At 40.4% G+C, this 21481-nt stretch overlaps 2 protein-coding genes across 4 annotated transcripts in view; one reads left to right on the top strand and one right to left on the bottom strand.

Moving 5' to 3' along the window:
• Positions 1-833: 833 nt before the first annotated feature.
• On the bottom strand, positions 834-15735 carry LOC118377285 (cation channel sperm-associated auxiliary subunit epsilon-like). Of its 3 annotated transcripts, XM_035764143.2 has the most exons (23): positions 14951-15735; positions 14714-14762; positions 14364-14437; positions 14139-14202; positions 13950-14035; positions 13836-13860; positions 13657-13734; positions 13462-13562; positions 12885-13380; positions 12234-12702; positions 6484-6923; positions 6242-6300; positions 6061-6139; positions 5870-5922; positions 5580-5633; positions 5467-5500; positions 5149-5228; positions 4939-5038; positions 4761-4841; positions 4613-4633; positions 4476-4528; positions 1509-1562; positions 834-1388 (listed from the first exon to the last, which is right to left on the bottom strand). In XM_035764143.2, exons 1-23 carry the CDS (start codon positions 15019-15021, stop codon positions 1253-1255), a joined length of 2757 nt encoding a protein of 918 aa, XP_035620036.1. In that variant the 5' UTR covers positions 15022-15735; the 3' UTR covers positions 834-1252. The 3 variants fall into 3 exon arrangements, with proteins under 3 accessions (XP_035620036.1, XP_035620035.1, XP_035620038.1); XM_035764142.2 differs by having other exon boundaries at positions 4476-4633; XM_035764145.2 differs by lacking the exons at positions 4476-4528; positions 4613-4633 and having other exon boundaries at positions 1293-1388.
• Positions 15736-15825: 90 nt separating this feature from the next.
• LOC118377286 (adenylosuccinate synthetase isozyme 2-like) overlaps positions 15826-21481 on the top strand; it is a 28381-nt gene continuing 22725 nt past the window's right edge. The window contains exon 1 of the mRNA XM_035764146.2: positions 15826-16091. Coding sequence (XP_035620039.1) covers positions 15900-16091 — 192 coding nt within the window. The 5' untranslated portion in view covers positions 15826-15899. The remainder of the gene's footprint in view (positions 16092-21481) is intronic.

Below are 21481 nucleotides of genomic sequence, written 5' to 3'. Positions count from 1 at the left end.
GCTCGCTTTAAAGCTAACGTTAGGTCAATTAAATACCGGTCGTTCGGAAATACATTAGGTGCGAGTAGTGGTCTTACATTTCAGCAATTTAAATGGAACATTAACGTACCATATCATAAACGTTCCAAATGATCATCTTGTTTGCCATCAGGAATTTCTTCGGGTCCTGATGCACTTTCGCCAATTTTCTTTTTCGATCCACACACACTCTAACTAGTTATTTTTACTTATTTGTTGCACTGGTTTTATCTAGTTAGCTAGCTTCCTAACTACTAGGTTAATAGTACAAACAGGCAAATTATACCTTCAGTTCAGCAAGTAGTTCACAAGAGTCCCGCAACCGAAAGCTTTGTGCAATTTTCTCCATAAGCAAACAGCTGTGCAAGGCAGTCGGCTGGCTGGCAATATAGCTACAGTACTGACTGGGGACAGTTTGCGATGATATAGAGTTGTTAGTGATCGTGTATCTTTTCTGCGTGAAATTGCCATTTAAACATCAAAATGAAATATCTTCTAATAACTAATTTTTCGAAGTTGAATATTATTTCCCCACAAAAATATCAAACTGAAAATGTACACAATTCTCAGATAACGGGTGGCCACTGTCGTGCTGTCGTGAAGCGCTTTGTAACGATACATCGACAGTCGTTTAATCAACCTGGAAATCGCTGATTTCACAGCTATCCATTAATCAACCTAACATTTATAAATACAACATCTTATGAAGACTGAGAAACGTCATCAAATAGCTATTGCTTTAAATAATCCATCTAATCTAGCAAAATAGTAATGAATGACAACTGAAGGTTAGACATAACTACCCAGCTTTGGTTTATATTCTCCTTGGTTTATTATACCATTTTTGAAAAAGCACCAAGAAATCAAGACAAAAAGTTCAAAGTTAAACATTACTTTTGGGATTGGTTCTTAAACATCTTATTTCAATTCCATTAATAATATAATAATAATATATGCCATTTAGCGGACGCTTTTATCCAAAGCGACTTACAGTCATGTGTGCATACATTCTACAGTATGGGTGGTCCCGGGAATCGAACCCACTACCCTGGTGTTACAAGCGCCATGCTCTACCAACTGAGCTACAGAAGGACCACATTAACTGCAGAGACATGTTGGAGACCATAACAATCTATAAAATACATGACTCAAAAATGCATAACTGACATTAAACATATAATTACAAACAGTAACATTGAAATAAAACCACTTTTAGTGAAAGTATTTGAATGACCTATTCATATTTATGCCTTTTGGTTGCCAGCAGATTCCTGAAAATAGTCACATATCGACAGTAACTGTAGCCCAGTATACAGAGTGAGAAAAGGGTAAAAACAATGGCCACATATGTAGTTAGATGCTGATACTTCCTGTAATGAAAAAGAATGCAAAGATAGTTGGTGGGCAATTGACCTAGAACATTTAAGCAATGCTGAAAAGCAACATGTCAGGTTATTTATCATAGCCATTTTCTCTGCCCCATAACTTACGGAATTGTAATGCCATAGGTCTGGACTGCAAACACAGCATGAAGGTCACAGAAGCTGAGAAGAGAAAATAGATGAAGCTGGTTGAAGGCAGTGTTCCATTTTATTTTAAACTTTGGTATAGAAAAATACATTTTAACAGGACCTGCTGAAAAGCACCGACAGACATGAGGTTAAAATGTGTTTGACAGCTGCCACCTGTTACTACAATAAATTATCAGCAGGGACCAATGACTTTCTAGGCATGCACACATATAAGTCACACAAACAAGTCCACTCAACAATGTCACCTAAATACATTTCTGAGGTGTATACTACAAAGCAGGATCAATGACTTAGCCAGTTTACTTGCCAAAATATTCGGATATAAAGTTAATTTGAAAGATAAGCATGAAATGTGATTAATCTAATTGATTCAACAACCAAAAACATATCTAAGATTCCAACACCATCATTAAGTTTGCCGACAACACGACGGTGGTAAGCCTGAATCACCAATGATGATGAGGCAGCCTATAGGGAGGATGTCAGAGACCTGGCAGCCAGGACAACCTCTCCCTCAACGTGGGCAAGACAAAGAAATGATTGTGGACTACAGAAAACTGAGGGCCAAACACGGCCCCATTTACATATACGGGGCTATAGTGGAGCGGGTCGAGAGCTTCAAGTTCCTCAGTGTCCACATAACTAAGGATCTATAATGGTCCAAACTCACCAACAGTTGTTAAGATGGCACGACAACATCTTTTCCCTCTCAGGAGGCTGAAAAGATTTGTCAAGAGCCCTGAGATCCTCAAAAAGTTCTATAGCGGAACCATTGAGAGCATCTTGACAGGCTGCATCAACGCTTGGTATGGCAACTACTCGGCATCCAAACGCAAGGCGCTACAGAGGGTACTGCGTATGCCCCAGTACCTCCCTAGGGTCAAACTCCCTGCCATGCAGGACCTCTATACCAGGCGGTGTAAGAGGAAGGTCCTAAAAATAGACTGTTCTCTCTGCTACCACATGGCAAGCGGTACAGATGCGCCAAGTCTAGGACCAAAACCCCCAATCTGTAAGACCGCTGAACAGTTAACCAAATAGCTACCCAGACAATTTACACTGACCCCCTTTATTATTTATCTTAATTATTTTGCACTGTCTTGATGCAGTCACTCGACTCTACCCACACACTCACATACTACACTGACACTCCCAACACACACATGCTTATTGACGCCACACTCACATAAGACACTTTCACACACGCTGCTGCTACTCAGTTTATTCTACATTGAACTAAAATAAACACAACATGTAAAGTGTTGTTTCACGAGCTGAAATAAAAGACCCCAGAAATGTTCCATACTCACAAAAAGCTTACTTCTCTCAAACAAAGTTGTTTACATCCGTTAGTGAGAATTTCTACTTTGCCAAGATAATCCATCCACCTGACAGGTGGGGCATATCAAGAAGCTGACTAAACATGATCATTACACAGGTGCACCTTGTGCTGGGGACAATAAAAGGCCACTCTAAAATGTACAGTTTTGTCACACAACACAATGCCACAGTTGTCAAGTTGAGGGAACGTGCAATTGGCATGCTGACTGCAGCAATGTCCACCAGAGCTGTAGGCAGAATTGAATGTTCATTTCTCTACCATAAGCTGAAAATGTCCCAGTTCTTCCATGGCCTGCATCCTAGCCAAACATGTTACCCATTGAGCCTGTTTGGGATGCTCTGGATCGTTGTGTATGACACCGTGTTCCATTTCCCGACAATATCCAGCAACTTCGCACAGACATTAATGAGGAGTGGGACAACATCCCAAAGGCCAGAAATCAACAGCCTGAACAACTCTAGATGGAGATGTGTTCACACCAGATACGGAGTTTTTCTGATCCACATCCCTCGTTTTTTAAGGTCTCTGTGAACAACAGATGCATATCTATTCCCAGTCATGTGAAATCCATAGTTTCGGGCATAATTAATTTATTTAAATTGACTGATTTCCTTGAACTGTAACTCAGTAAAATCTTTGAAATTGCTGGATGTTGCGTTTATATTTTCGTCAGTGTATATTCTGATGGCCTAGTCACTTTTACCCCTACACACGTGTACATACTGTATTACCTCAATTACCTTATACCCCTGCACATTGACTCAGTCCTGGTACTCCTTGTATAAAGCCTTGTTATGGTGTAACTATTTCCTTCTTTATTAAGCAAATATTTGTCTTACTTTTTAACTGCATTGTTGGGAATGGGCTCATAAGTAAGAATTATACTGTAAAGTCTACACCGGTTGTATTTGGAGCATGTGACCAATAAAATTAGATTTGTGTGCGTTTGTTTCGGTTCAAAGGGGATGGAGTAAGTTATTTGTTCTGCAACCACTGGGGGGTCCCAAAAAAACTACAGGACAGTGGCAGGGTTGGGATGCATTCCACAAATTAAATTCTCTCTCCTTGTAAATTCAATTGAATTAAATTCAAATTCCAGGTCAGTCTTTGAATTCAGAGATCATTAAAATCCTCTCAATTCCAATGTCAGGTAAATTCCCACAACTCTATTCCCAATTCAACATTATCCCCCAACAATTGCACAAATTATAATTCAATTCCCCTCAGGATTTCAGGCTGATCATGACACCATTCAGCCTAGCTATATTGGAATTATATACCGGTAAATGCAATTTGAAATTATTATAATTTTTTTTTTTAAATCCTGCAGTCAACTTTTAAAACCAAGTCCATTAATTCCATTGACTGGGAAATGTACAAATATCAAATTCCAATTCAATAGATTAAATGTTTTTATAATACTAATTCAAACAGTCCAAACAGTCTAATTCCAATTCCATAACTTGAAAGTTGTTGACATTTCAAATTTAATTCAACATAAATTCTCCACTTTTTTAGTGAATTCAAGAATTTAATTGGAATGAAATTGGAATTGACCCCAACCCTGGACAGTGGTCATTCACCTGTAATTGGGGTCCAGTATCTTGACATTAAACACATAGGTAGCACTGTCCACCTGGGAAAATGTCAGAAAATTTTTGGAGCTTCTGTTCATTATTTCATAAGGCTGGTCCAGGTTCCCTAACTTGCCAGGGCTGACCTTAAAACAAGTCCTGTAGCTCTGGAACGGGGATAAGAAGAAAATACGTTTATAGAACAACGTTTCTGGCATTGTGGCATTCTGGGATTCAGGTAGAAATGTATACAGATCAATAGAACTACAGTATATAAAGAGTACAGCTCTGTACCTCCGGACCCCAGGCCTCCTCCAGGCTTTTCCCCCCAGTCAGCATGGAGATCCAGGTCTGAGATTCACGGAGACAGGCAACCTGAAGGAGCCCCAGTGAGCATACCGGTAAGGAAAATTCAAACCCACCCCAAACACACTCCAAGTTCACTTATTTGATAGAGGAGTATAAACTGTACCTGGCGCATGGTTGCATTAAAAGAATAGTCCTTCCGACCAAATATATCCCATACTATGAAGTTGGCGTCGACGTTTCTAACATAGTTGTCTCCATCGTACCTGAATACATAAAAAAATGTAATCACACATAGAAATATGTGAACCAATAAGAATTCCTCTGATAGTTTTTGTCATTCCTGTTAATGTATCATTTTATTTTTTTGACTTACAGGTCAATGCTTGGGAGAAATGGATTTTTATAGTGCGTTTTGAGTAGACATCCAAATTTCTCCCAGTCGTAATGCACAACCTATAACAATAATAAATGCATAATCAATGAAGGCAATTTAACTTTTATAAAAAATGACATAACTTACTGTAAACATCACATTTAACTACAACACTAAAATGTCCAAATGTTAATACTCCATTTCCATTTCTAGCCTCAGGTGCAATACTAGCTATAGTAGTTACAGTACATATCTATACTAGCAAACAGGAACATTTAGTACGGTGTATTTCTGACAACCGCAAACTAAATTACTTACAATATCGTCTTGTTGTGGATCTCTGAGTACAGACCTAAGATGAAAGAGAATGTTTGAATGCAGAGAACTGATACTAATAGGAGATAATACAGTCCCTCAACATCCTTGATTACCCTAAAATGGTGTAGTTGGTGAGGCTGTACATCTCGCAAGGCATTCCCCAAGGCCTGGAAATAACAAGAAGGCATCACTACAATTTGGTCCTTTGTAGCTCAGTGGGTAGAGCATGGTGCTTGTGACGCCAGGATAGTGGCTTTGATTCCCGGGATCACCAATATGTAAAATGCATGCATGACTGTAAGTCACTTTGGGTGAAAGCATGAACGTTTATCAGTTAAAGAATAGATCAGTCACACTAACTCTGTCTAGAGAATATAAATCTTACAGAATAGTTTCCACTTACCTAGCAACACGGATATGTCTATTTGGTGGGCAGCCAACATTAAAATGAGATATCTGTCAACAATATGAGAGTTGGTACCATGTGTATGTGACAAATACAATTTGATTTGATTTGATTTGGTAAATAACAATGTGCTACATACAGTAAAATATAGATGCAGTAACTGTTGAATATGTTTGAAAAATTGTTACCCGACTCATTGGCAAATTACAAGTGTTGCCAATCTGGTTGGGTACTAGTTCCAGGGTAACAATGCCACTTGTTTTTTTTCTGTGAGGTAAATTAACAGTTCATGTGAATATATTCCCAAAACTGATAAATTAAGCCTTTGAATGAACATCTATCACAAATTGACAAACAAAAAGGACTGACGTCAAATGTGTGTAACTCGTTGCATCACTGTAATCCACTTTCTGGCTGATTATAAATGTCTGAAAAATCAAATAAAAGCATCAAATAAGTCTTTAGAAATGTAGACATGGTAACTCGTCATGTATCCATTTCACTGAGCATTAGCAAAGTTCAGCAGAACAAAACATGCTACAAATCTGTTGAAAGGAAATCTGTAAAGAACAGCACTGTATATGACATAATCAATACAGTAACAGCCTCACCGTGTTCACTGTGTCCACACTGTTCACACCCTCAAAGTGAGACTTCTGCTCAATATAAAGCAGGTCCGCATTGTTGCTGAGGAACTTCACGTGCACACCTTTTCCCTCTGGGTAGACTATCTGAGCCCACAGAACCATCTGGTCTCCCTTATCCATGTTATAGGAAATGGTGTTCATACTGTGCTCAAAGGAGATGAAGGGACAGTCATGGTAGCTGCCCTTCATGGCGCTCTTAGTCTCCATCATCATGGGGTACTTCTGGACATGCAGCCCCTCAGGTGTCAGGGTGAGCATGTTGATCTGCTCTTTCTGGTTGAGGTAGAGGACCATGCGACTGTCCGGCTCCATCCACTTGTGCAAGCGCACCACCTCGTGCATGCCCACTTTACAGTAGAACAGAATATTGTTCTCCATCTTCACCAGCATATTCCAGGAGTGATCTGAGGCAGAAAGTAAAAGAAGATGCACACCAATAAAATGTACAGCTACACTTTTAGAAAAAAAAGGTGCTATCTGGAAGGTAAACAAACGGGTTCTTTGGCTATCCCCATAGGAGAACCCTTTTGGTTCCAAGTAGAACTGTTTTTGGGGGTTCCATGTAGAAGCCTTTCCAAACGAATGAAATCTTCTTCTACTTCTCTGCTATTCAAATCTGAAATAATATCAGAATTATCTGGTACCGATCAAACGTTACAGCTGTTTAAGTAACCGCATCAACAAAATGTACTCACATTTTTATAAACAACTGAACTTTTGACCACTTTCCCAATAGGTTTGACAAAAAGTGAGAGGGGATGAAATCTTCATCTACTTCTCTGCTATTCCAATCTGTCAGCGGAACAAAAATATCTGCAACGTATCTCACGATACAGTTGTTTTAGTAACTGGAGTTTTTCCTAGCCACCACGCTTCTACCCTGCATTGCACCTGCATAGGCTGGGTTTCTGTACAGCACTTTGAGATATCAGCTGATGTAAGGAATTTCTAAATAAATCTGATTAACACATTTTCCAACTTTTTCCCAAACTGCCACTGTTTTGACCACTTCCAACAATTCAGAAAAAATGTAGAGGGTATGAAATCTTCCTCTACTTCTTTGCTATTGACATCTGGCTTTGAAATTTTTTTATCTTATACCAATAAAAAAATGCAGGTGTTTGTAGTTTAGAGTGATGAAAAATAAGCTAGATAGCGTCAGTTAACAGCTCTGTTAAGTCTCATCATTGAGTACGTTTACATGCATAGTAATAATTGTATATTAAACTGATTACAACAGTAGGCAGATTATGCAATAGTCATGTAAACACTTTACTCTGCTTATCTTTATGGGCGTAAGGTCAAAATCGAAGTAAGCATGCACTGATTAAAACAACTGGTTTTCTGAGCAATCTTTCGAATTATTAGGATATGTAACACCTTAAAATCGGCATTCCAGCTGTATATTTGGGGTCACTTAGAAATGTCCTTGTTTTTTGAAAGAGAAGCACATTTTTTGTCCATTAAAATAACATAAAATTTAACATAAATAGTGTAGACAATGTTAATGTTGTAAATGACTATTGTAGCTGGAAACGCCTGATTTTTTATGTAATGTCTGCATAGGCGTACAGAGGCCCCTTATCAGCAATCATCACTCCTGTGTTCCAATGGCACGTTGTGTTAGTGGCATTAGGTAGCCTGATTTCAGATGTGTCCATGTAAACACGATTATTAGGGAAATCATTCTTCAATCATTTGCTGTTTTTGCTTTGTCATTATGGGCTATTGTGTGTAGACCGATGAGGGAAAAATGATTGAATCCATTAAAGAATAAGGCTGTAACTTAACAAAATGTGGAAAAAGTCAAGGGGTCTGAATACTTCCCGAATGCACTGTACATTTGCATTAAATAACACCAACATTAGGTAGCCTAGTGGTTAGAGCTTTGGGCTCCCTGAGCTGACAAGGTAAAAAATCTGTTGCCCCTGAGCAAGGCAGTTAACCCGCTGTTCCTCGGGCGCGGGGACGTGTATGTCGATTTAAGGCAGCCCCCCGCACCTCTCTGATTCAGAAGGGTTGTGTTAAATGCGGAAGATACATTTTAGTTGAAGGCATTCAATTGTACAACTGACTAGGTATCCCCTTTCCCTAACTCTTGAACAATTCAAGCAAGAGACACCAAACCAACGTACATATGTTCAGGCTATCCTAACTTTTCATCTACCAACTATATCTAGTCCCCACCTTTACTACTGCAGACACTACCACTACTATAACGTTTTTCAAAACTTAACATAGTTTAAAACGGCTTTGCTTGAATTAAATAGTAAAGTAAAACTTCTACCATTACTACAAAAATATTTTTAAAGAAGTAACGTAAGTTCCAGCAATTGTACTACATGTACAATTACCATATAGTTATTATTATCATTCTGCACGCTACTCATCTTATGTCACGCCTACTCCCGCTCACCCTCTCCAGCGCTCGACGTTGCTGGTCTACGAACCACCGGTCCTGGTAACCATCATTACGCACACCTGCTCCCCATCATTACGCAAACCTGGACTTCATCATCACCTCGATAACATTCACATTCCGTACACTTCTCATGTTTTGTTTATCTGCATTCTTCATTATTAAACTCACCTTCTGCACCTGCTTCCTGACTCCCAGCATATATGTGACATCTTACACAGTTTAAGCTAAAAACACTGTTCAAACTTCAAAACTAGTAAAATGGTCTGGAATAGTGCTTTCATTTAATGTTTTGATATCTATTTTATATTTTACAATCTTCATTCACTGTAAAGGGACTTTTTTCAACATTCTAAAGCTCCCCATTGTGACATCATGACTTCCAACATTCACTGTAAACAATGTGACTTTTGACACAAATCAGCTACTTTGACCACTTTTCCAACAAGCTAGACAACAACTTAGAGGGTATGACATCTTGGTCTACTTCTCTGCTATTCAAATTTGGAATCGGAATAGAATTATCTTCTACATGACAAAATATATAAAAACAATTGTAACCGCATCAACAACTTTTCCTCACAACTTTTAACTAAACTACTTGGTCTACTTCTCTGCTAATCAAATCTGGAATCGGAACAGAAATATCTTGCACAGAGCTAACGATACAACTGTTTTAGTGACCGCATCAACAACTTTGTCTAATTGTTTTCAAACAACTGCCGTTTTGATCACTTTCTCAACTAGTTAGACAAAAAGTTAGAGGGTACGACATCTTTGTCTACTTCTGTGCTATTCAAATCTGGAAATATGAGCGGAAATATCTACTACCAATCAAGAGGTACTGCTGTTTTAGTAACCACATCAACTATTTTAGTGTTGAATAGTAGTGGGGACTCTACTCCAAAAAAATCCCAGAGTCGGGGCGCAGACGAGGTTTGGAACGCTGCCAGAAGGAACAGGCGGATCGCCACCGCAGATAGCCTCCCATGTTCCATCATGGTGATTGCGTCTGGCTCTCCACCAGGAACCTCCGCCTGCCCTGGATTCGTTCACTACTGTTTAATTAACTACCATGGAACTTTCCAGAACTTTCAGAGTTAGCAGGGGCTGCTGTAAACGTGGGCTAGGAGAGGACAGACAGAGTATCCCGTCTACCGCACAACGACGACACTACAACGTATCCAATTCACCACCAGAGACACTCTTCAAAGGACTCTGTTGGGCAACACGGCCTTCCATCTACCACCAACCTACCGAAGCGCAGCTCAGAGTAAATATTCATTGCATTTTCCTTTTCCAAATGGGCGGTAATTTAGAATGCATAAGATTCTGTATTTACGATAGAATAGCTGCCTACGGCCCGATTGAGACATCGCTTCTCCCTTTGTTCTTCAGTCTTCCCGCTCTTTCACTCAAACCCAACCCCCGTTCTTTGTGTAAGCAGCTGTCACATCTGTTCCGTCCGCTAGGGACGTTTTCCTTTCTGACAATTTGTAATCAATGTATGATTCATTCTGTGTATATGTAATTCTGTGTGATTAGTTAGGTATTTAGTAAATAAATAATCAAACCCAATTTTGTATTGCTGATTCAACTTGTTAGCCAGGGTTCGTGAAGATAACCAAGAATTTACAACTTTCAGATGAGACTGAAATAAGGTGACGATTAATATTGACTGCTATTGATGTAAAATATTACTAGATCTTTAAGAGTTTATTCGGAAGATAACAGCTCTATAAATATTATGCCCCGACTTTCTAGTTAATTACATTTACATGATTAGCTCAATCAGGTAATATTAATTACAGAGAAAGGATTTTATAGAATAGCATGTCATATCACTTAATCCGGCATAGCCAAAGACACGACACATCCATATTCCTTTATCACACCAATCAGTCCAACTTAACCTCCTTTCATCCCTCCATTCACCAGTTCTCCACTACCACAAAAATACTAATACTAAAGCAATTTTTCTTAATGGAAAATTACCATCTATACTGAATAAAAATATAAACGCAACATGTTAAGTGTTGGTCCCATGTTTCATGAGCTGAAATAATGATCCCAGAAATGTTCCATAAGCACAAAAAGCTTATTTCTCAAATATTTTCCGTACAAAAATCCCTGTTAGTGAGCATTTCTCCTTTGCCATGATAATCCTTCCACCTCACAGGTGTGGCATATCAAGAAGCTGATTAAACAGCATGATTATTACACAGGTGCACCTTGTGCTGGGGACAATATCAGGTCACTCTAAAATGTGCAGTTTTGTCACAAAACACAATACGCATGTTTTGAGTCAGGGTACAATTGGAATCCTCTGCAGGAATGTCCACCAGAGCTGTTGCCAGATAATTAAATGTTAATTTCTTTACCATAAGCCGCCTTCAGCCTCATGTCATGTCAAACTCTTTGCGTTCTGACGGAGGTCAATCATTGTTAATGGGGTTGTCCACAACGATGCGTTGGAGATGCCGCACTAGGCTGCAGTGCGTTCTGTGTTCCGCATGCGTTCAATATTTTTAACTGGAGCGTTGCTTTACCGTGCAGTGGTACAAACAGAAGTTCATAAACAGTCAAGCCAGTTAGCTAGCTATCTAATTACAAAGCTAACCCCTTTGCTAGACAGCTTAGCTAAGAAATTGCCAGCACCTAGCTTCCACTTTCCATCTAATTATTTCACATTCAACTGACCAAGGAATCCAATAATATTGGCAATGTGTCTGCATTCAGCATTTTTAGCATGGAGGTCCCAGTAGCAATCAGCGCTTTGGTCGAACAGGGCAGGAAACCCAGACAGCGAAAATGACCTCCTCCATTCTGCAAACCTTTCTGCTGCCTCGCGAAGCACGTGTCAAGTTCCAGTTCCCGCAAATATCCAGCAACTTCACGCAGCCATTGAAGAGAGTGGGACAACATTCCACAGGTCACAATCAACAGCCTGATCAACTCTATGCGAAGATGTGTTGCGCTGCATGAGGCAAATGGTGGTCATACCAGATACTGACTGGTTTTCTGATCCACCCCCCTACCTTTTGTTAAAACATCTGTGACCAACAGATGCATATCTGTACACCCAGGCATGAGAAATCCATAGATTAGGGCCTGATTAATTCATTTTAATTGACTGATTTCCTTATATGAACAAACTCAGTCAAATCTTTGAAATTGTTGCATGTTGAATTTATATTTTTGTTTAGTGTAGTTAAAAAAAAAATAATTATACAACTTAGTCCAAGAGAATCACAGCAGGTCTTGGAATTGACCAAAAAGATTCAGGAGATCTTACCCAAGGTCACTTGGTGAATCTTACTGCCAAAGGCTGCAGCACTGAGATGTGATGCGTTGAAGGGTCTGATCTCGCCCCACTCGTTGTCATTGTGAAAGCTATAGAGGATGGTCTCTTTGTTCCACAGCAGCAGGGATGCATCGGCTGATTCCAGGAAGCGCATTTCAAATGGACCTTTAGGGATGTCCTTCAGCTTAAACTTGGTCATGAATGTGCTGGTTATCCAACTAGGGACCAGTTCATTGTAACTGGTGAGGAAGTTGCGTGAGATAGCGCCCGGGACGGAGTACATCACCAGAGTGGCCAGGGAGGCCGGATGGGAACCGAATGATGCTGTTAAATAGGTGACTCTTGGAGGAACCTTCAACACAATTTTTAGGAAATTCTCCCTCCCTGGGTTTTTAAATTTCTTTGGACCCACAAGCAACAAATTGTCTTTCCACACAATTAAAGAGCTCAGTTCCACATCCTGAAAACGCAGAAGAAAATGCATTGAGAAACAATATATGACTTTGTCTTAATTGGACTAAACCTACGTTATTTACAAGTGATTAAATGTGGAGATGGAAGGACTACACCTTTGATTTTCATATTTAATTCGATTTTCACATTTAACCACATTGAATCCCTTTGGGAGGAGCTGATGCTTACCTGAACAGGGTAGTTACTAGCGCAGCACGTTCTTTGATAGAGGCCCATCACTCCACTCGTGGGAAGTTGAGGATGTTCTGTCAGCACACGATCCTGGTTGTCCCTCCAGTAGAGGGCGCCATCTATTCTAAATATGATGCCGTCCTCAAGAAGAGCAGCTTGGTCCACAGTGAAATATCCCTCGGGAGGGACAGGCAAAGTTCCTGGGTCCACCTTCAGCTCCTCAGAGGTGAGGAAAGCATTCTTGGTTATGAGGGCGCCTGTGTCGGAGAGGAGCAGGCCGCGGTAGAGCTCACAGGTGCCCCACACCAGGGATAAAGGGCTTCCTGGGGCCAGACGTAAAGACACCTCCCTCTCCCCATTGGGCTCTGCAGGTTCTGGCCAGTAGAATGTGTGCTGACCGTCTATGACAAAGCGATGCTGGAAACTGATTGGCTGACCATAAATGTGAAAATCGTTGAATCTTTCATCACCAGGGATGACTGCTTCCCAGTACCTATAGTAGAGGGTATATATTGTGTATTATTTGTACGTCAGAATTAGTTTTTTATGATATGGCTTAGGGTGGTATGCTTACCCATCTTTCTTGAAATGCCCCAAGTGAGTCTGCTTAGATTTGAACTTGATCACTGGGTACTGTCCGTTATTGTAGAAGTGCTTAGTGATATATCTGGATTGCTGAGGGACAAGAATGCAACTGAAAATCGTAGATACAATTTAGATACTTTTTATGAATTTCTGACAGAGATGACGATGCCAGAACTGGTCTCACCGTTGAGGGTACAAGTGCAGTTTTGTTAATTTCAGCAGGGTCTGCTTGCTCTGGATCAATGATCCACATTCTCACTTGCTGATAGAAAAACAGACAATTTACATTGCTGAAAAGGTTAATGATCTTCCTGTTAAGCTGCCATTTATTACTAAATCTTTGTGTTGTAAAATACATTTTACCTTGGAGCTTGTTTCTGCTGAACCTCTAAAGGAGAACAATTTAAAACGGCCATTATTAAAACACACAAAAGCTAGAATCCATATTCTACAAAAATACAGAGAATAGTATTTTACCTGTCAATAGGCACTACAGCATACCAGATAAAACTGAAAAATGAATCACTGATGAAAAGATATCGTGCCTCTTCTTCCTCTGGTGACTGTTCAAATCATGCAATAGAAAGTATTACAAGTAAATATTTTTTTGTTAACATTCAGTTCAATTTTTTGTTAACATTCAGTTCAAATGAAGAAGGTACTTACAGACACCAATGGCTTTACCATTTGGAAACCAGGAGAAGTGCATTTCATGATGGCATTTGGGGAGCTAAGTGGAGTTCATAATAAAAACAATAGTGTCAGATAGAAGTCAAGCCAATGAAGGTATCCTTTAAAACCAATGAGGAACTGTAAACTATTGTTCAATAATTACATACACTACATCTGCAGATGCCAAATGGTGACTGTTTCATCATATTTTTCTTTTACCTTTTGTTGTTGACATTGCAACACTCTGGATACTCCCATTCAACAAAGTCAGATCCATCGTACTTGAGGAAAACCTACATATAAAACTAGTTTTAAACACACTGAAGTCTGAGTAGCTATTACAACCTTATACTTGGGGTAATAATATGAAAAGTGTGTGTAACTAATTTGATATATTTTTACAATAATCAAATATATATTCCTTCCAAGCATATGCATATTCTTCCCATGCACCTGAATTGTTTTAATTAATTGTTAGTGGAACCAATCTAGTATCCTGTTGGTTATAGCTAGCCAGCATTAGCGTTAGCTAGTATCTTTGCTAATAGTTAGAAGTTAAGAGTACTTACCGCATTTTGTAGTGTAAATAAGTTTTCATCCTCCAAAATATTATTGTATCTGTAAAATAAATGAATGTATTATATTAACATGAACACATTGTTATCTACTTGGTACTCCCCTTTTTGTAAGCTTAGTTAGCTTGCTAAAAAGATACGAAGAGGCTACGTGAACTTGCTAATAAAGTTCGCCCATGTTATCTAGCTGGATAATTTATTTAGGGAAGAATATGTAGTTAGTTTAATTACCTCCATACTCCAACGATTAATTCGATTTTCAGAAGTACAAGGAGAGACAGAAAAAAAGGTAACCCCCTCATCCTGTCGAGCTTGATATTTAGCCACTCGCAAGCCCACAGATGCGGATAAAATAATTTGGCTCGCTCTTTTTTTGTGCGTTGTGGCTGCGTTCCAGACAGCCAAACTAATTATGGGTGCTTTCGTAAATTCACTCTGATTCTATCTATTCCGATTTCAGAGCGCCCTCGTCTGAGTGTGCCAGAGCACAGAATAAAACAGATGGATTTACAAATACACAACACCCGTCGAAAGTGACCTGTATACGTTATCGTCGGGGGAAAAAACGTTATGAAATTATTGCCAGCATCAGTTACAGTCTCCAACGTTTTAGATAACATGAAAACAGCCTAACCAGCTCTGCTAAGGCGAGTAACATGGTCAGAGTGATGTGTTATCTCATTTGTGTCTGGAAGTAGCTAGCCAATTTAACCAGTTAGCTTGGGAGTTTGACTGCTGTTGTGAGGTCAGAACGCTCGGATCAACCCTACTCATCGCCACCTTCCGGTGTGCGCTCTGAACGCTCTACCAAATACAAATAATATAGTGACGGGCATTCAGATTTTGGGGGAGCCTGATGTTTTTTTCTCTGTTCACCTAAAAGATACGTTAATTTGGCTCCCAAACATTAAGGCCCCCACATATCCCATACGACAAATCAAATGATGTTGTCCGGTGTTATGATGTTTGTACGCTTGTGGCTAGATGGAATACACTTCCATCTCGATGTGTCGGAGACAACGCCCGCCTAACCCAATCCCCTCACACCCTGGCTGTTGTTGTCCATTAATGGAGCTAGGTGGGCGTGTCTGTTTAAAATAAACTGTATTTCAGACCGCGCGCAGGGCTGGTTTGTAACCACTACTACCAAAGCCAGACTGCAGCGAAGAACGAGACGGACATGTCGGAGAGCCGGAGAAAAGATGCTGCTCCAAACGGTGCAGCCCATAGCACTAGTACAGAGCCACACGTGGCCAGACCAAATGTTGGCAACAGGGTGACTGTAGTGCTAGGGGCTCAATGGGGCGACGAGGGCAAAGGGAAAGTTGTGGACTTGCTCGCTCAGGACGCCGATATTGTTTGCAGATGCCAGGTAAATTACAGAGCCACTTTACCGTCTGAATGGGCTAAAACGCATGCTAGCTAATCATCTTGCTGAAGAACATGTAATTGTAAATAATGTAGCTAACATTACCTAGCTAGTTATATAACTAAGCTAACAAGTGAGCGAGCCAAGGTTGTGACAGTCAGTGTGTTGCAAAAGAAAACTAGCCCCAAAGGCTTAATTGTTGTGCCAGAGATCTGAGATCTTATCCCTCTCTGGTGTTGTGTTTAACTAACGTTAGCTAAATCTGCATTTGTTGTAATTCCAAAACGTATTAACTAGCAAACACTAGCTGTGTGTTTGTGCAACTTGCTTTGCTAGTTAGCCGCCTAGGCTAGTGTTGGCTGTTTGTAATTGTGTGATTCTCACGAAACCTTGGTTTCAAAGATGAAATCTTAAAAAATACTTGCATCAACAAATGTCCCTTTTATGCATTGATAACAAGGTCTGAAGTGTTTAAGCATTTTTACAACATTTACTGAAAATGTAACACATTTTTGAACATATTTTCCAAAGCAAGTCCTTAAAAATCGTCAAGGCCAATAGGAAAGCTAATAAATTATTATTATTTTTAAATGTATTAACAGTCATGCAGTTACTTGAAACTCTGAAAAAATATATATTTTTAAATATTTTTTTTGTTTTTATTTTGACTGATCTCATTACTACAACCCCTCCGCAATCTACAACCTAATATTTTTGATATTCCATTGAAACCTGACATGTATTTGAAAATGGTGGCAAGCCTGTATTTAAAAACAAACCACTATTTTTACTTTAATAAAAGTATCACCCGTTGTGGTAATTTTACATATGTTTTTGAAATGGTTGATTTCATTAATGAGAGTAAGTATTTACGACTGCGGTATGGTTAAAAACATAACATTTCATGTAGGAAATAAATGAGATAATATTGGCACAATCGTGGATTCAAGATCAATCAATTTAATTTTGCAGTGCTTCAAAAGTACATAGGCCAAAAACAAAGAACCTATACAAAAACATTAACAGCACGTCATTGTCACTACACACACAGGCCTGTACAGTGTCCCTTGGGGACGATGTTTCTATGACCCCAAGCTGGTGCAGCTTCTTTAAAGTAAAGCCAGACTTCATGCGTTTGCAAGCACATGTTTCTCTGTCTGACTCTTTGCTGGCCAATCCAAAATGGCTCAAGTTTAAAGAATTGATCCTTGGAAAGGTTGTTCCTTGGATTCTCGGACACACATCTTCTGAAGATTTGCCATAATGTCTGTTAGGGCTCTCTTATGGAATATCTGGCCCTTTTTCCGACTATCTCTGGATTTCCCATTTATTACAGTGGATACTTCATCTTGATGAAGGAAGTGGCTAACAAGTTTGTGCATTAGTCTTCTCTGGCTGTTATTGGATCATTTTCACTGACTTTGTAGTTTTCTTCTGGACCTCTGCCTTCCATGTTGACAATTACCTGCTTCCTCTTGGCCATCATCTCAAGTCTTTTCAGTCTTTAGGTTGAACATCTCTTTGGTCCTCTCCAGCAGATTCTCTTCTGTGTAGTGCAACCGACCTCCATTTTGATCGTTTTCTTTCTTGTGTTCCTCTTTTTGGGTGATTCCTTTGGGGTAGATGTCTTCATTGGTCCTGGTATCTGTAGAGATGTCTCTTATTTTAGGAGTTGATGGCAGGGCCATTCACCTGCTGAGATGAGAATGCCTGTTCTTTTGGAGGCTGTCTTCTTGATGATTTTGAACAACTTCTTAATTTTGCTTCTTGAACACGTTGAAGTCTATCATCCTCCTCCCTTGATGGTGTTATGGCCAAAACAGCTTTTTAGCTGTCTTTCTTCTGTAATACCTTTGGAATTCCCACCACTGTTTTGTCTTCATGTTGCTTTGTCAGATCTTGAGTTTTCTTGATTTTACAATGTTGCTTTCATTTTTGATATCTGAAATGGAAAGGAAGCATGACATGAAATGAGCATGTATCAAAACATGGGGAAAATCTTACTGTTATGGAATGTCATCCTATATTAGACTGAATGGCTTACTGTGTGTCTGTCTGTGTACACATCCTATAGTAGGGACTGAATGATTTACAGACTCTGTGGACATCCTATAGTATAAACTAAATGGCTTACTGATTGTGGTGGATGTGTGCACGCATGTATAGACTTCCTAACACTAGGGTATTGACTCCCTATAGACACTGAGGGCATAGGCTTCCTATAGACTAGATATGCTAATTATGCTTGCTATATGTGTTTTTTTTTGTGATATTTGTAACTTATTTTGTACATAATGTTTCTGCAACCGTATCTTATGGAAGAAAAGAGCTTCTGGATATCAAGACAGCGATCACTCATCTCGGATTAGACAAAGATTTCTTCTTCAACAACAACAACAAGCAGGACTCACACGGTATTCTCTGAACACCCCACAGGGCAGCCATCCCAATTATTCGCAAAAGGAAGCGACGCAGAGGAAGAAGAGCCGGATGCCTCGTCGAGATCCGCAAAAGGCAACTAGGAATGCTGCCGTTACCGTCAATATTACTCGCCAACGTGCAATCATTGGACAATAAACTAGACGAGGTAAGATCACGAATATCCTACCAATGGGACATCAAAAACTGTAATTTTCTATGCTTTACGGATTCGTGGCTGAATGACGACATGGATATTCAGCTAGCGGGATACATGCTGCACCGACAGGATAGAACAGCACACTCCGGTAAGACGAGGGGGGGGCGGTCTGTGCATATTTTTAAACAACAGCTGGTGCACGAAATCTGAGAATCTCTCGATTTTGCTTGCCTGAAGTAGAGTACATTGTGATAACTTGCAGGCCACACTGCTTGCCTAGAGTTCTCAGCAATACTGGCGGTTTCTTTACCACCACAGACGGATGCTGGTATAAGACCGCACTTAGTCAGCTGTATAAGGAAATAAGCAAACAGGAAACCACTCACCCAGAGGCGGCGCTCCTAGTGGCCGCAGACTTTAATGCAGGTAAACTTAAATCAGTTCTACCAAATCTCTATCAACATGTTAAATGTGCAACCAGAGGGAAAAACATCTAGATCACATGTACTCCACACAGAGACGTGTACAAAGCTCTCCCTCGCCCTCCATTTGGTAAATCCGACCACAACTATATCCTCCTGATTCCTGCTTACAAGCAAAAATTAAAGCAGGAAGCACTAGTGACTCGGGCTATGAAAAAAGGTCAGATGAAGCATAAACTACAGGACTGCTTTGCTATCACAGACTGGAACATGTTTCGGGATTCTACCGATGACATTGAGGAATACACCACCAGTCACTGGCTCTATCAATAAGTACATTGAGGACGTCATCCCCACAGTGACTGTATGTACATACCCCAACCAGAAGCTAAAGGGTAGAGTTGCCTCTTTCAAGGTGCGGACTATAACCCGGAAGCTTACAAGAAATCCCGCTATGCCCTGCGACGAACCATCAAACAGGCAAAGCATCAATAAAGGGCTAAGATTGAATCATACTACACCGGCTCCGACGCTCGTCCTATGTGGCAGGGCTTGCAAACGATTACAGACTACAAAGGGAAGCACAGCTGCGAGCTGCCCAGTGATACGAGCCTACCAGATGAGCTAAATCACTTCTATGCTCGCTTCGAGGCAAGCAACACTGAGGCATGCATGAGAGCATCAGCTGTTCCGGACGACTGTGTGATCACGCTCTCCATAGCCGACGTGAGTAAGACCTTTAAACAGGTCAACATACACAAGGCTGTGGGGCTAGATGGATTACCAGGACATTTGCTCCGGGAATGTGCAGACCAACTGACAGGTGTCTTCACTGACATTTTCAACATGTCTCCGAGTCCGTAATACCATCATGCTTCAAGCACACCACCATAGTCCCTGTGCCCAAGAACACAAAGGCAACCTGCCTAAATGACTACAGACCTGTAGCACTCCCGTCCGTAGCCTTGAAGTGCTTTGGAAGGCTGGTAATGGCTCACATCAACACCATTATCCCAGAAACCCTAGACCCACTCCAATTTGCATACCACCCAAACAGATCCACAGATGATGCAATCTCTATTGCACTCCACACGGCCCTTTTCCACCTGGACAAAAGGAACACCTACATGAGAATGCTATTCACAGCTTAGCATTCAACACCATAGTACCGTCAAAGCTCATCACTAAGCTAAGGATCCTGGGACTAAACACCTCCCTCTGAAACTGGATCCTGGACTTCCTGACAGGCCAACCCCAGGTGGTGAGGGTAGGTAACAACACCTGCCAGGCTGATGCTCAATATTGGAGCTCCCCAAGGGTGCATGCTCAGTCCCCTCCTGTACTCCCTGTTCACCCACGACTGCATGGCCAGGCACGACTCCAACACCATTACGTTTTCAGATGACACAACAGTGGTAGGCCTCCAACCGCAAGGCACTTCAGATGGTAGTGCCTACGGCCCAGTACATCACTGGGACTAAGCTGCCTGCCATCCAGGACCTCTACACAAGGAGGTGTCAGAGGAAGGCCCTAAAAATTGTCAAAGACCCCAGTCATAGACTGTTCTCTCTACTACCGCATGGCAAGCGGTACCGGAGTGCCAAGTCTAGAACAAAAAGGCTTCTCAACAGTTTTTACCCCCAAGCCATAAGACTCCTGAACAGGTAACCAAATGGTTACCCGGACTATTTTACCCCAACTCTTTTACACTGCTGCTACTCTCTGTTTATCTTTTATGCATAGTCACTTTAACTATACAATCATGTACATACTTCCTAAATTGGCCCGACCAACCAGTGCTCCTGCACATTGGCTATCTGCATTGTGTCCCACCACCCACCAAACCCCTCTTCTTACGCTTCTGCTACACTCTGTTCATCATATACAGTGGGGCAAACAAGTATTTATAGTCAGCCACTAATCGTGCAAGTTCTCCCACTTAAAAATATGAGGCCTGTAATTTTCATCATAGGTACACTTCAACTATGACAGACAAAATGAGGAAAATAAATCCAGAAAATCACATTGTAGGATTTTTAATGAATTTATTTGCAAATTATGGTGTAAACTTAATGTAATACAACTTTAGGTATTTTTAAACGTTAATAATCGATCAAATTGTAGACGGAGCAATCTGTATTCAATACAGCAAGTAAACAAACAATGCTCCTTTTTACGTCTTGCGCAACTCTCAATAGTGTAATGTTGTTCCAGGATGTGCTTCTTTGTTGCACAAATGAATAACCTCAACCAAATTCCAACGACTTACATCCAGTGGAAGTGGTAGGAACTGAAAAATGGTTCCTATCAAATATCCCTTGACAAAGACAACTTTATTTATTTTACCTTTTATTTAACCAGGCAAGTCAGTTAAGAAGAAATTCTTATTTTCA

This window comes from Oncorhynchus keta, chromosome 2, assembly GCF_023373465.1.
Source record: "Oncorhynchus keta strain PuntledgeMale-10-30-2019 chromosome 2, Oket_V2, whole genome shotgun sequence".
In the NCBI taxonomy this organism is placed as follows: domain Eukaryota; kingdom Metazoa; phylum Chordata; class Actinopteri; order Salmoniformes; family Salmonidae; genus Oncorhynchus; species Oncorhynchus keta.
This window is presented reverse-complemented; position numbering and strand designations above follow the sequence as displayed.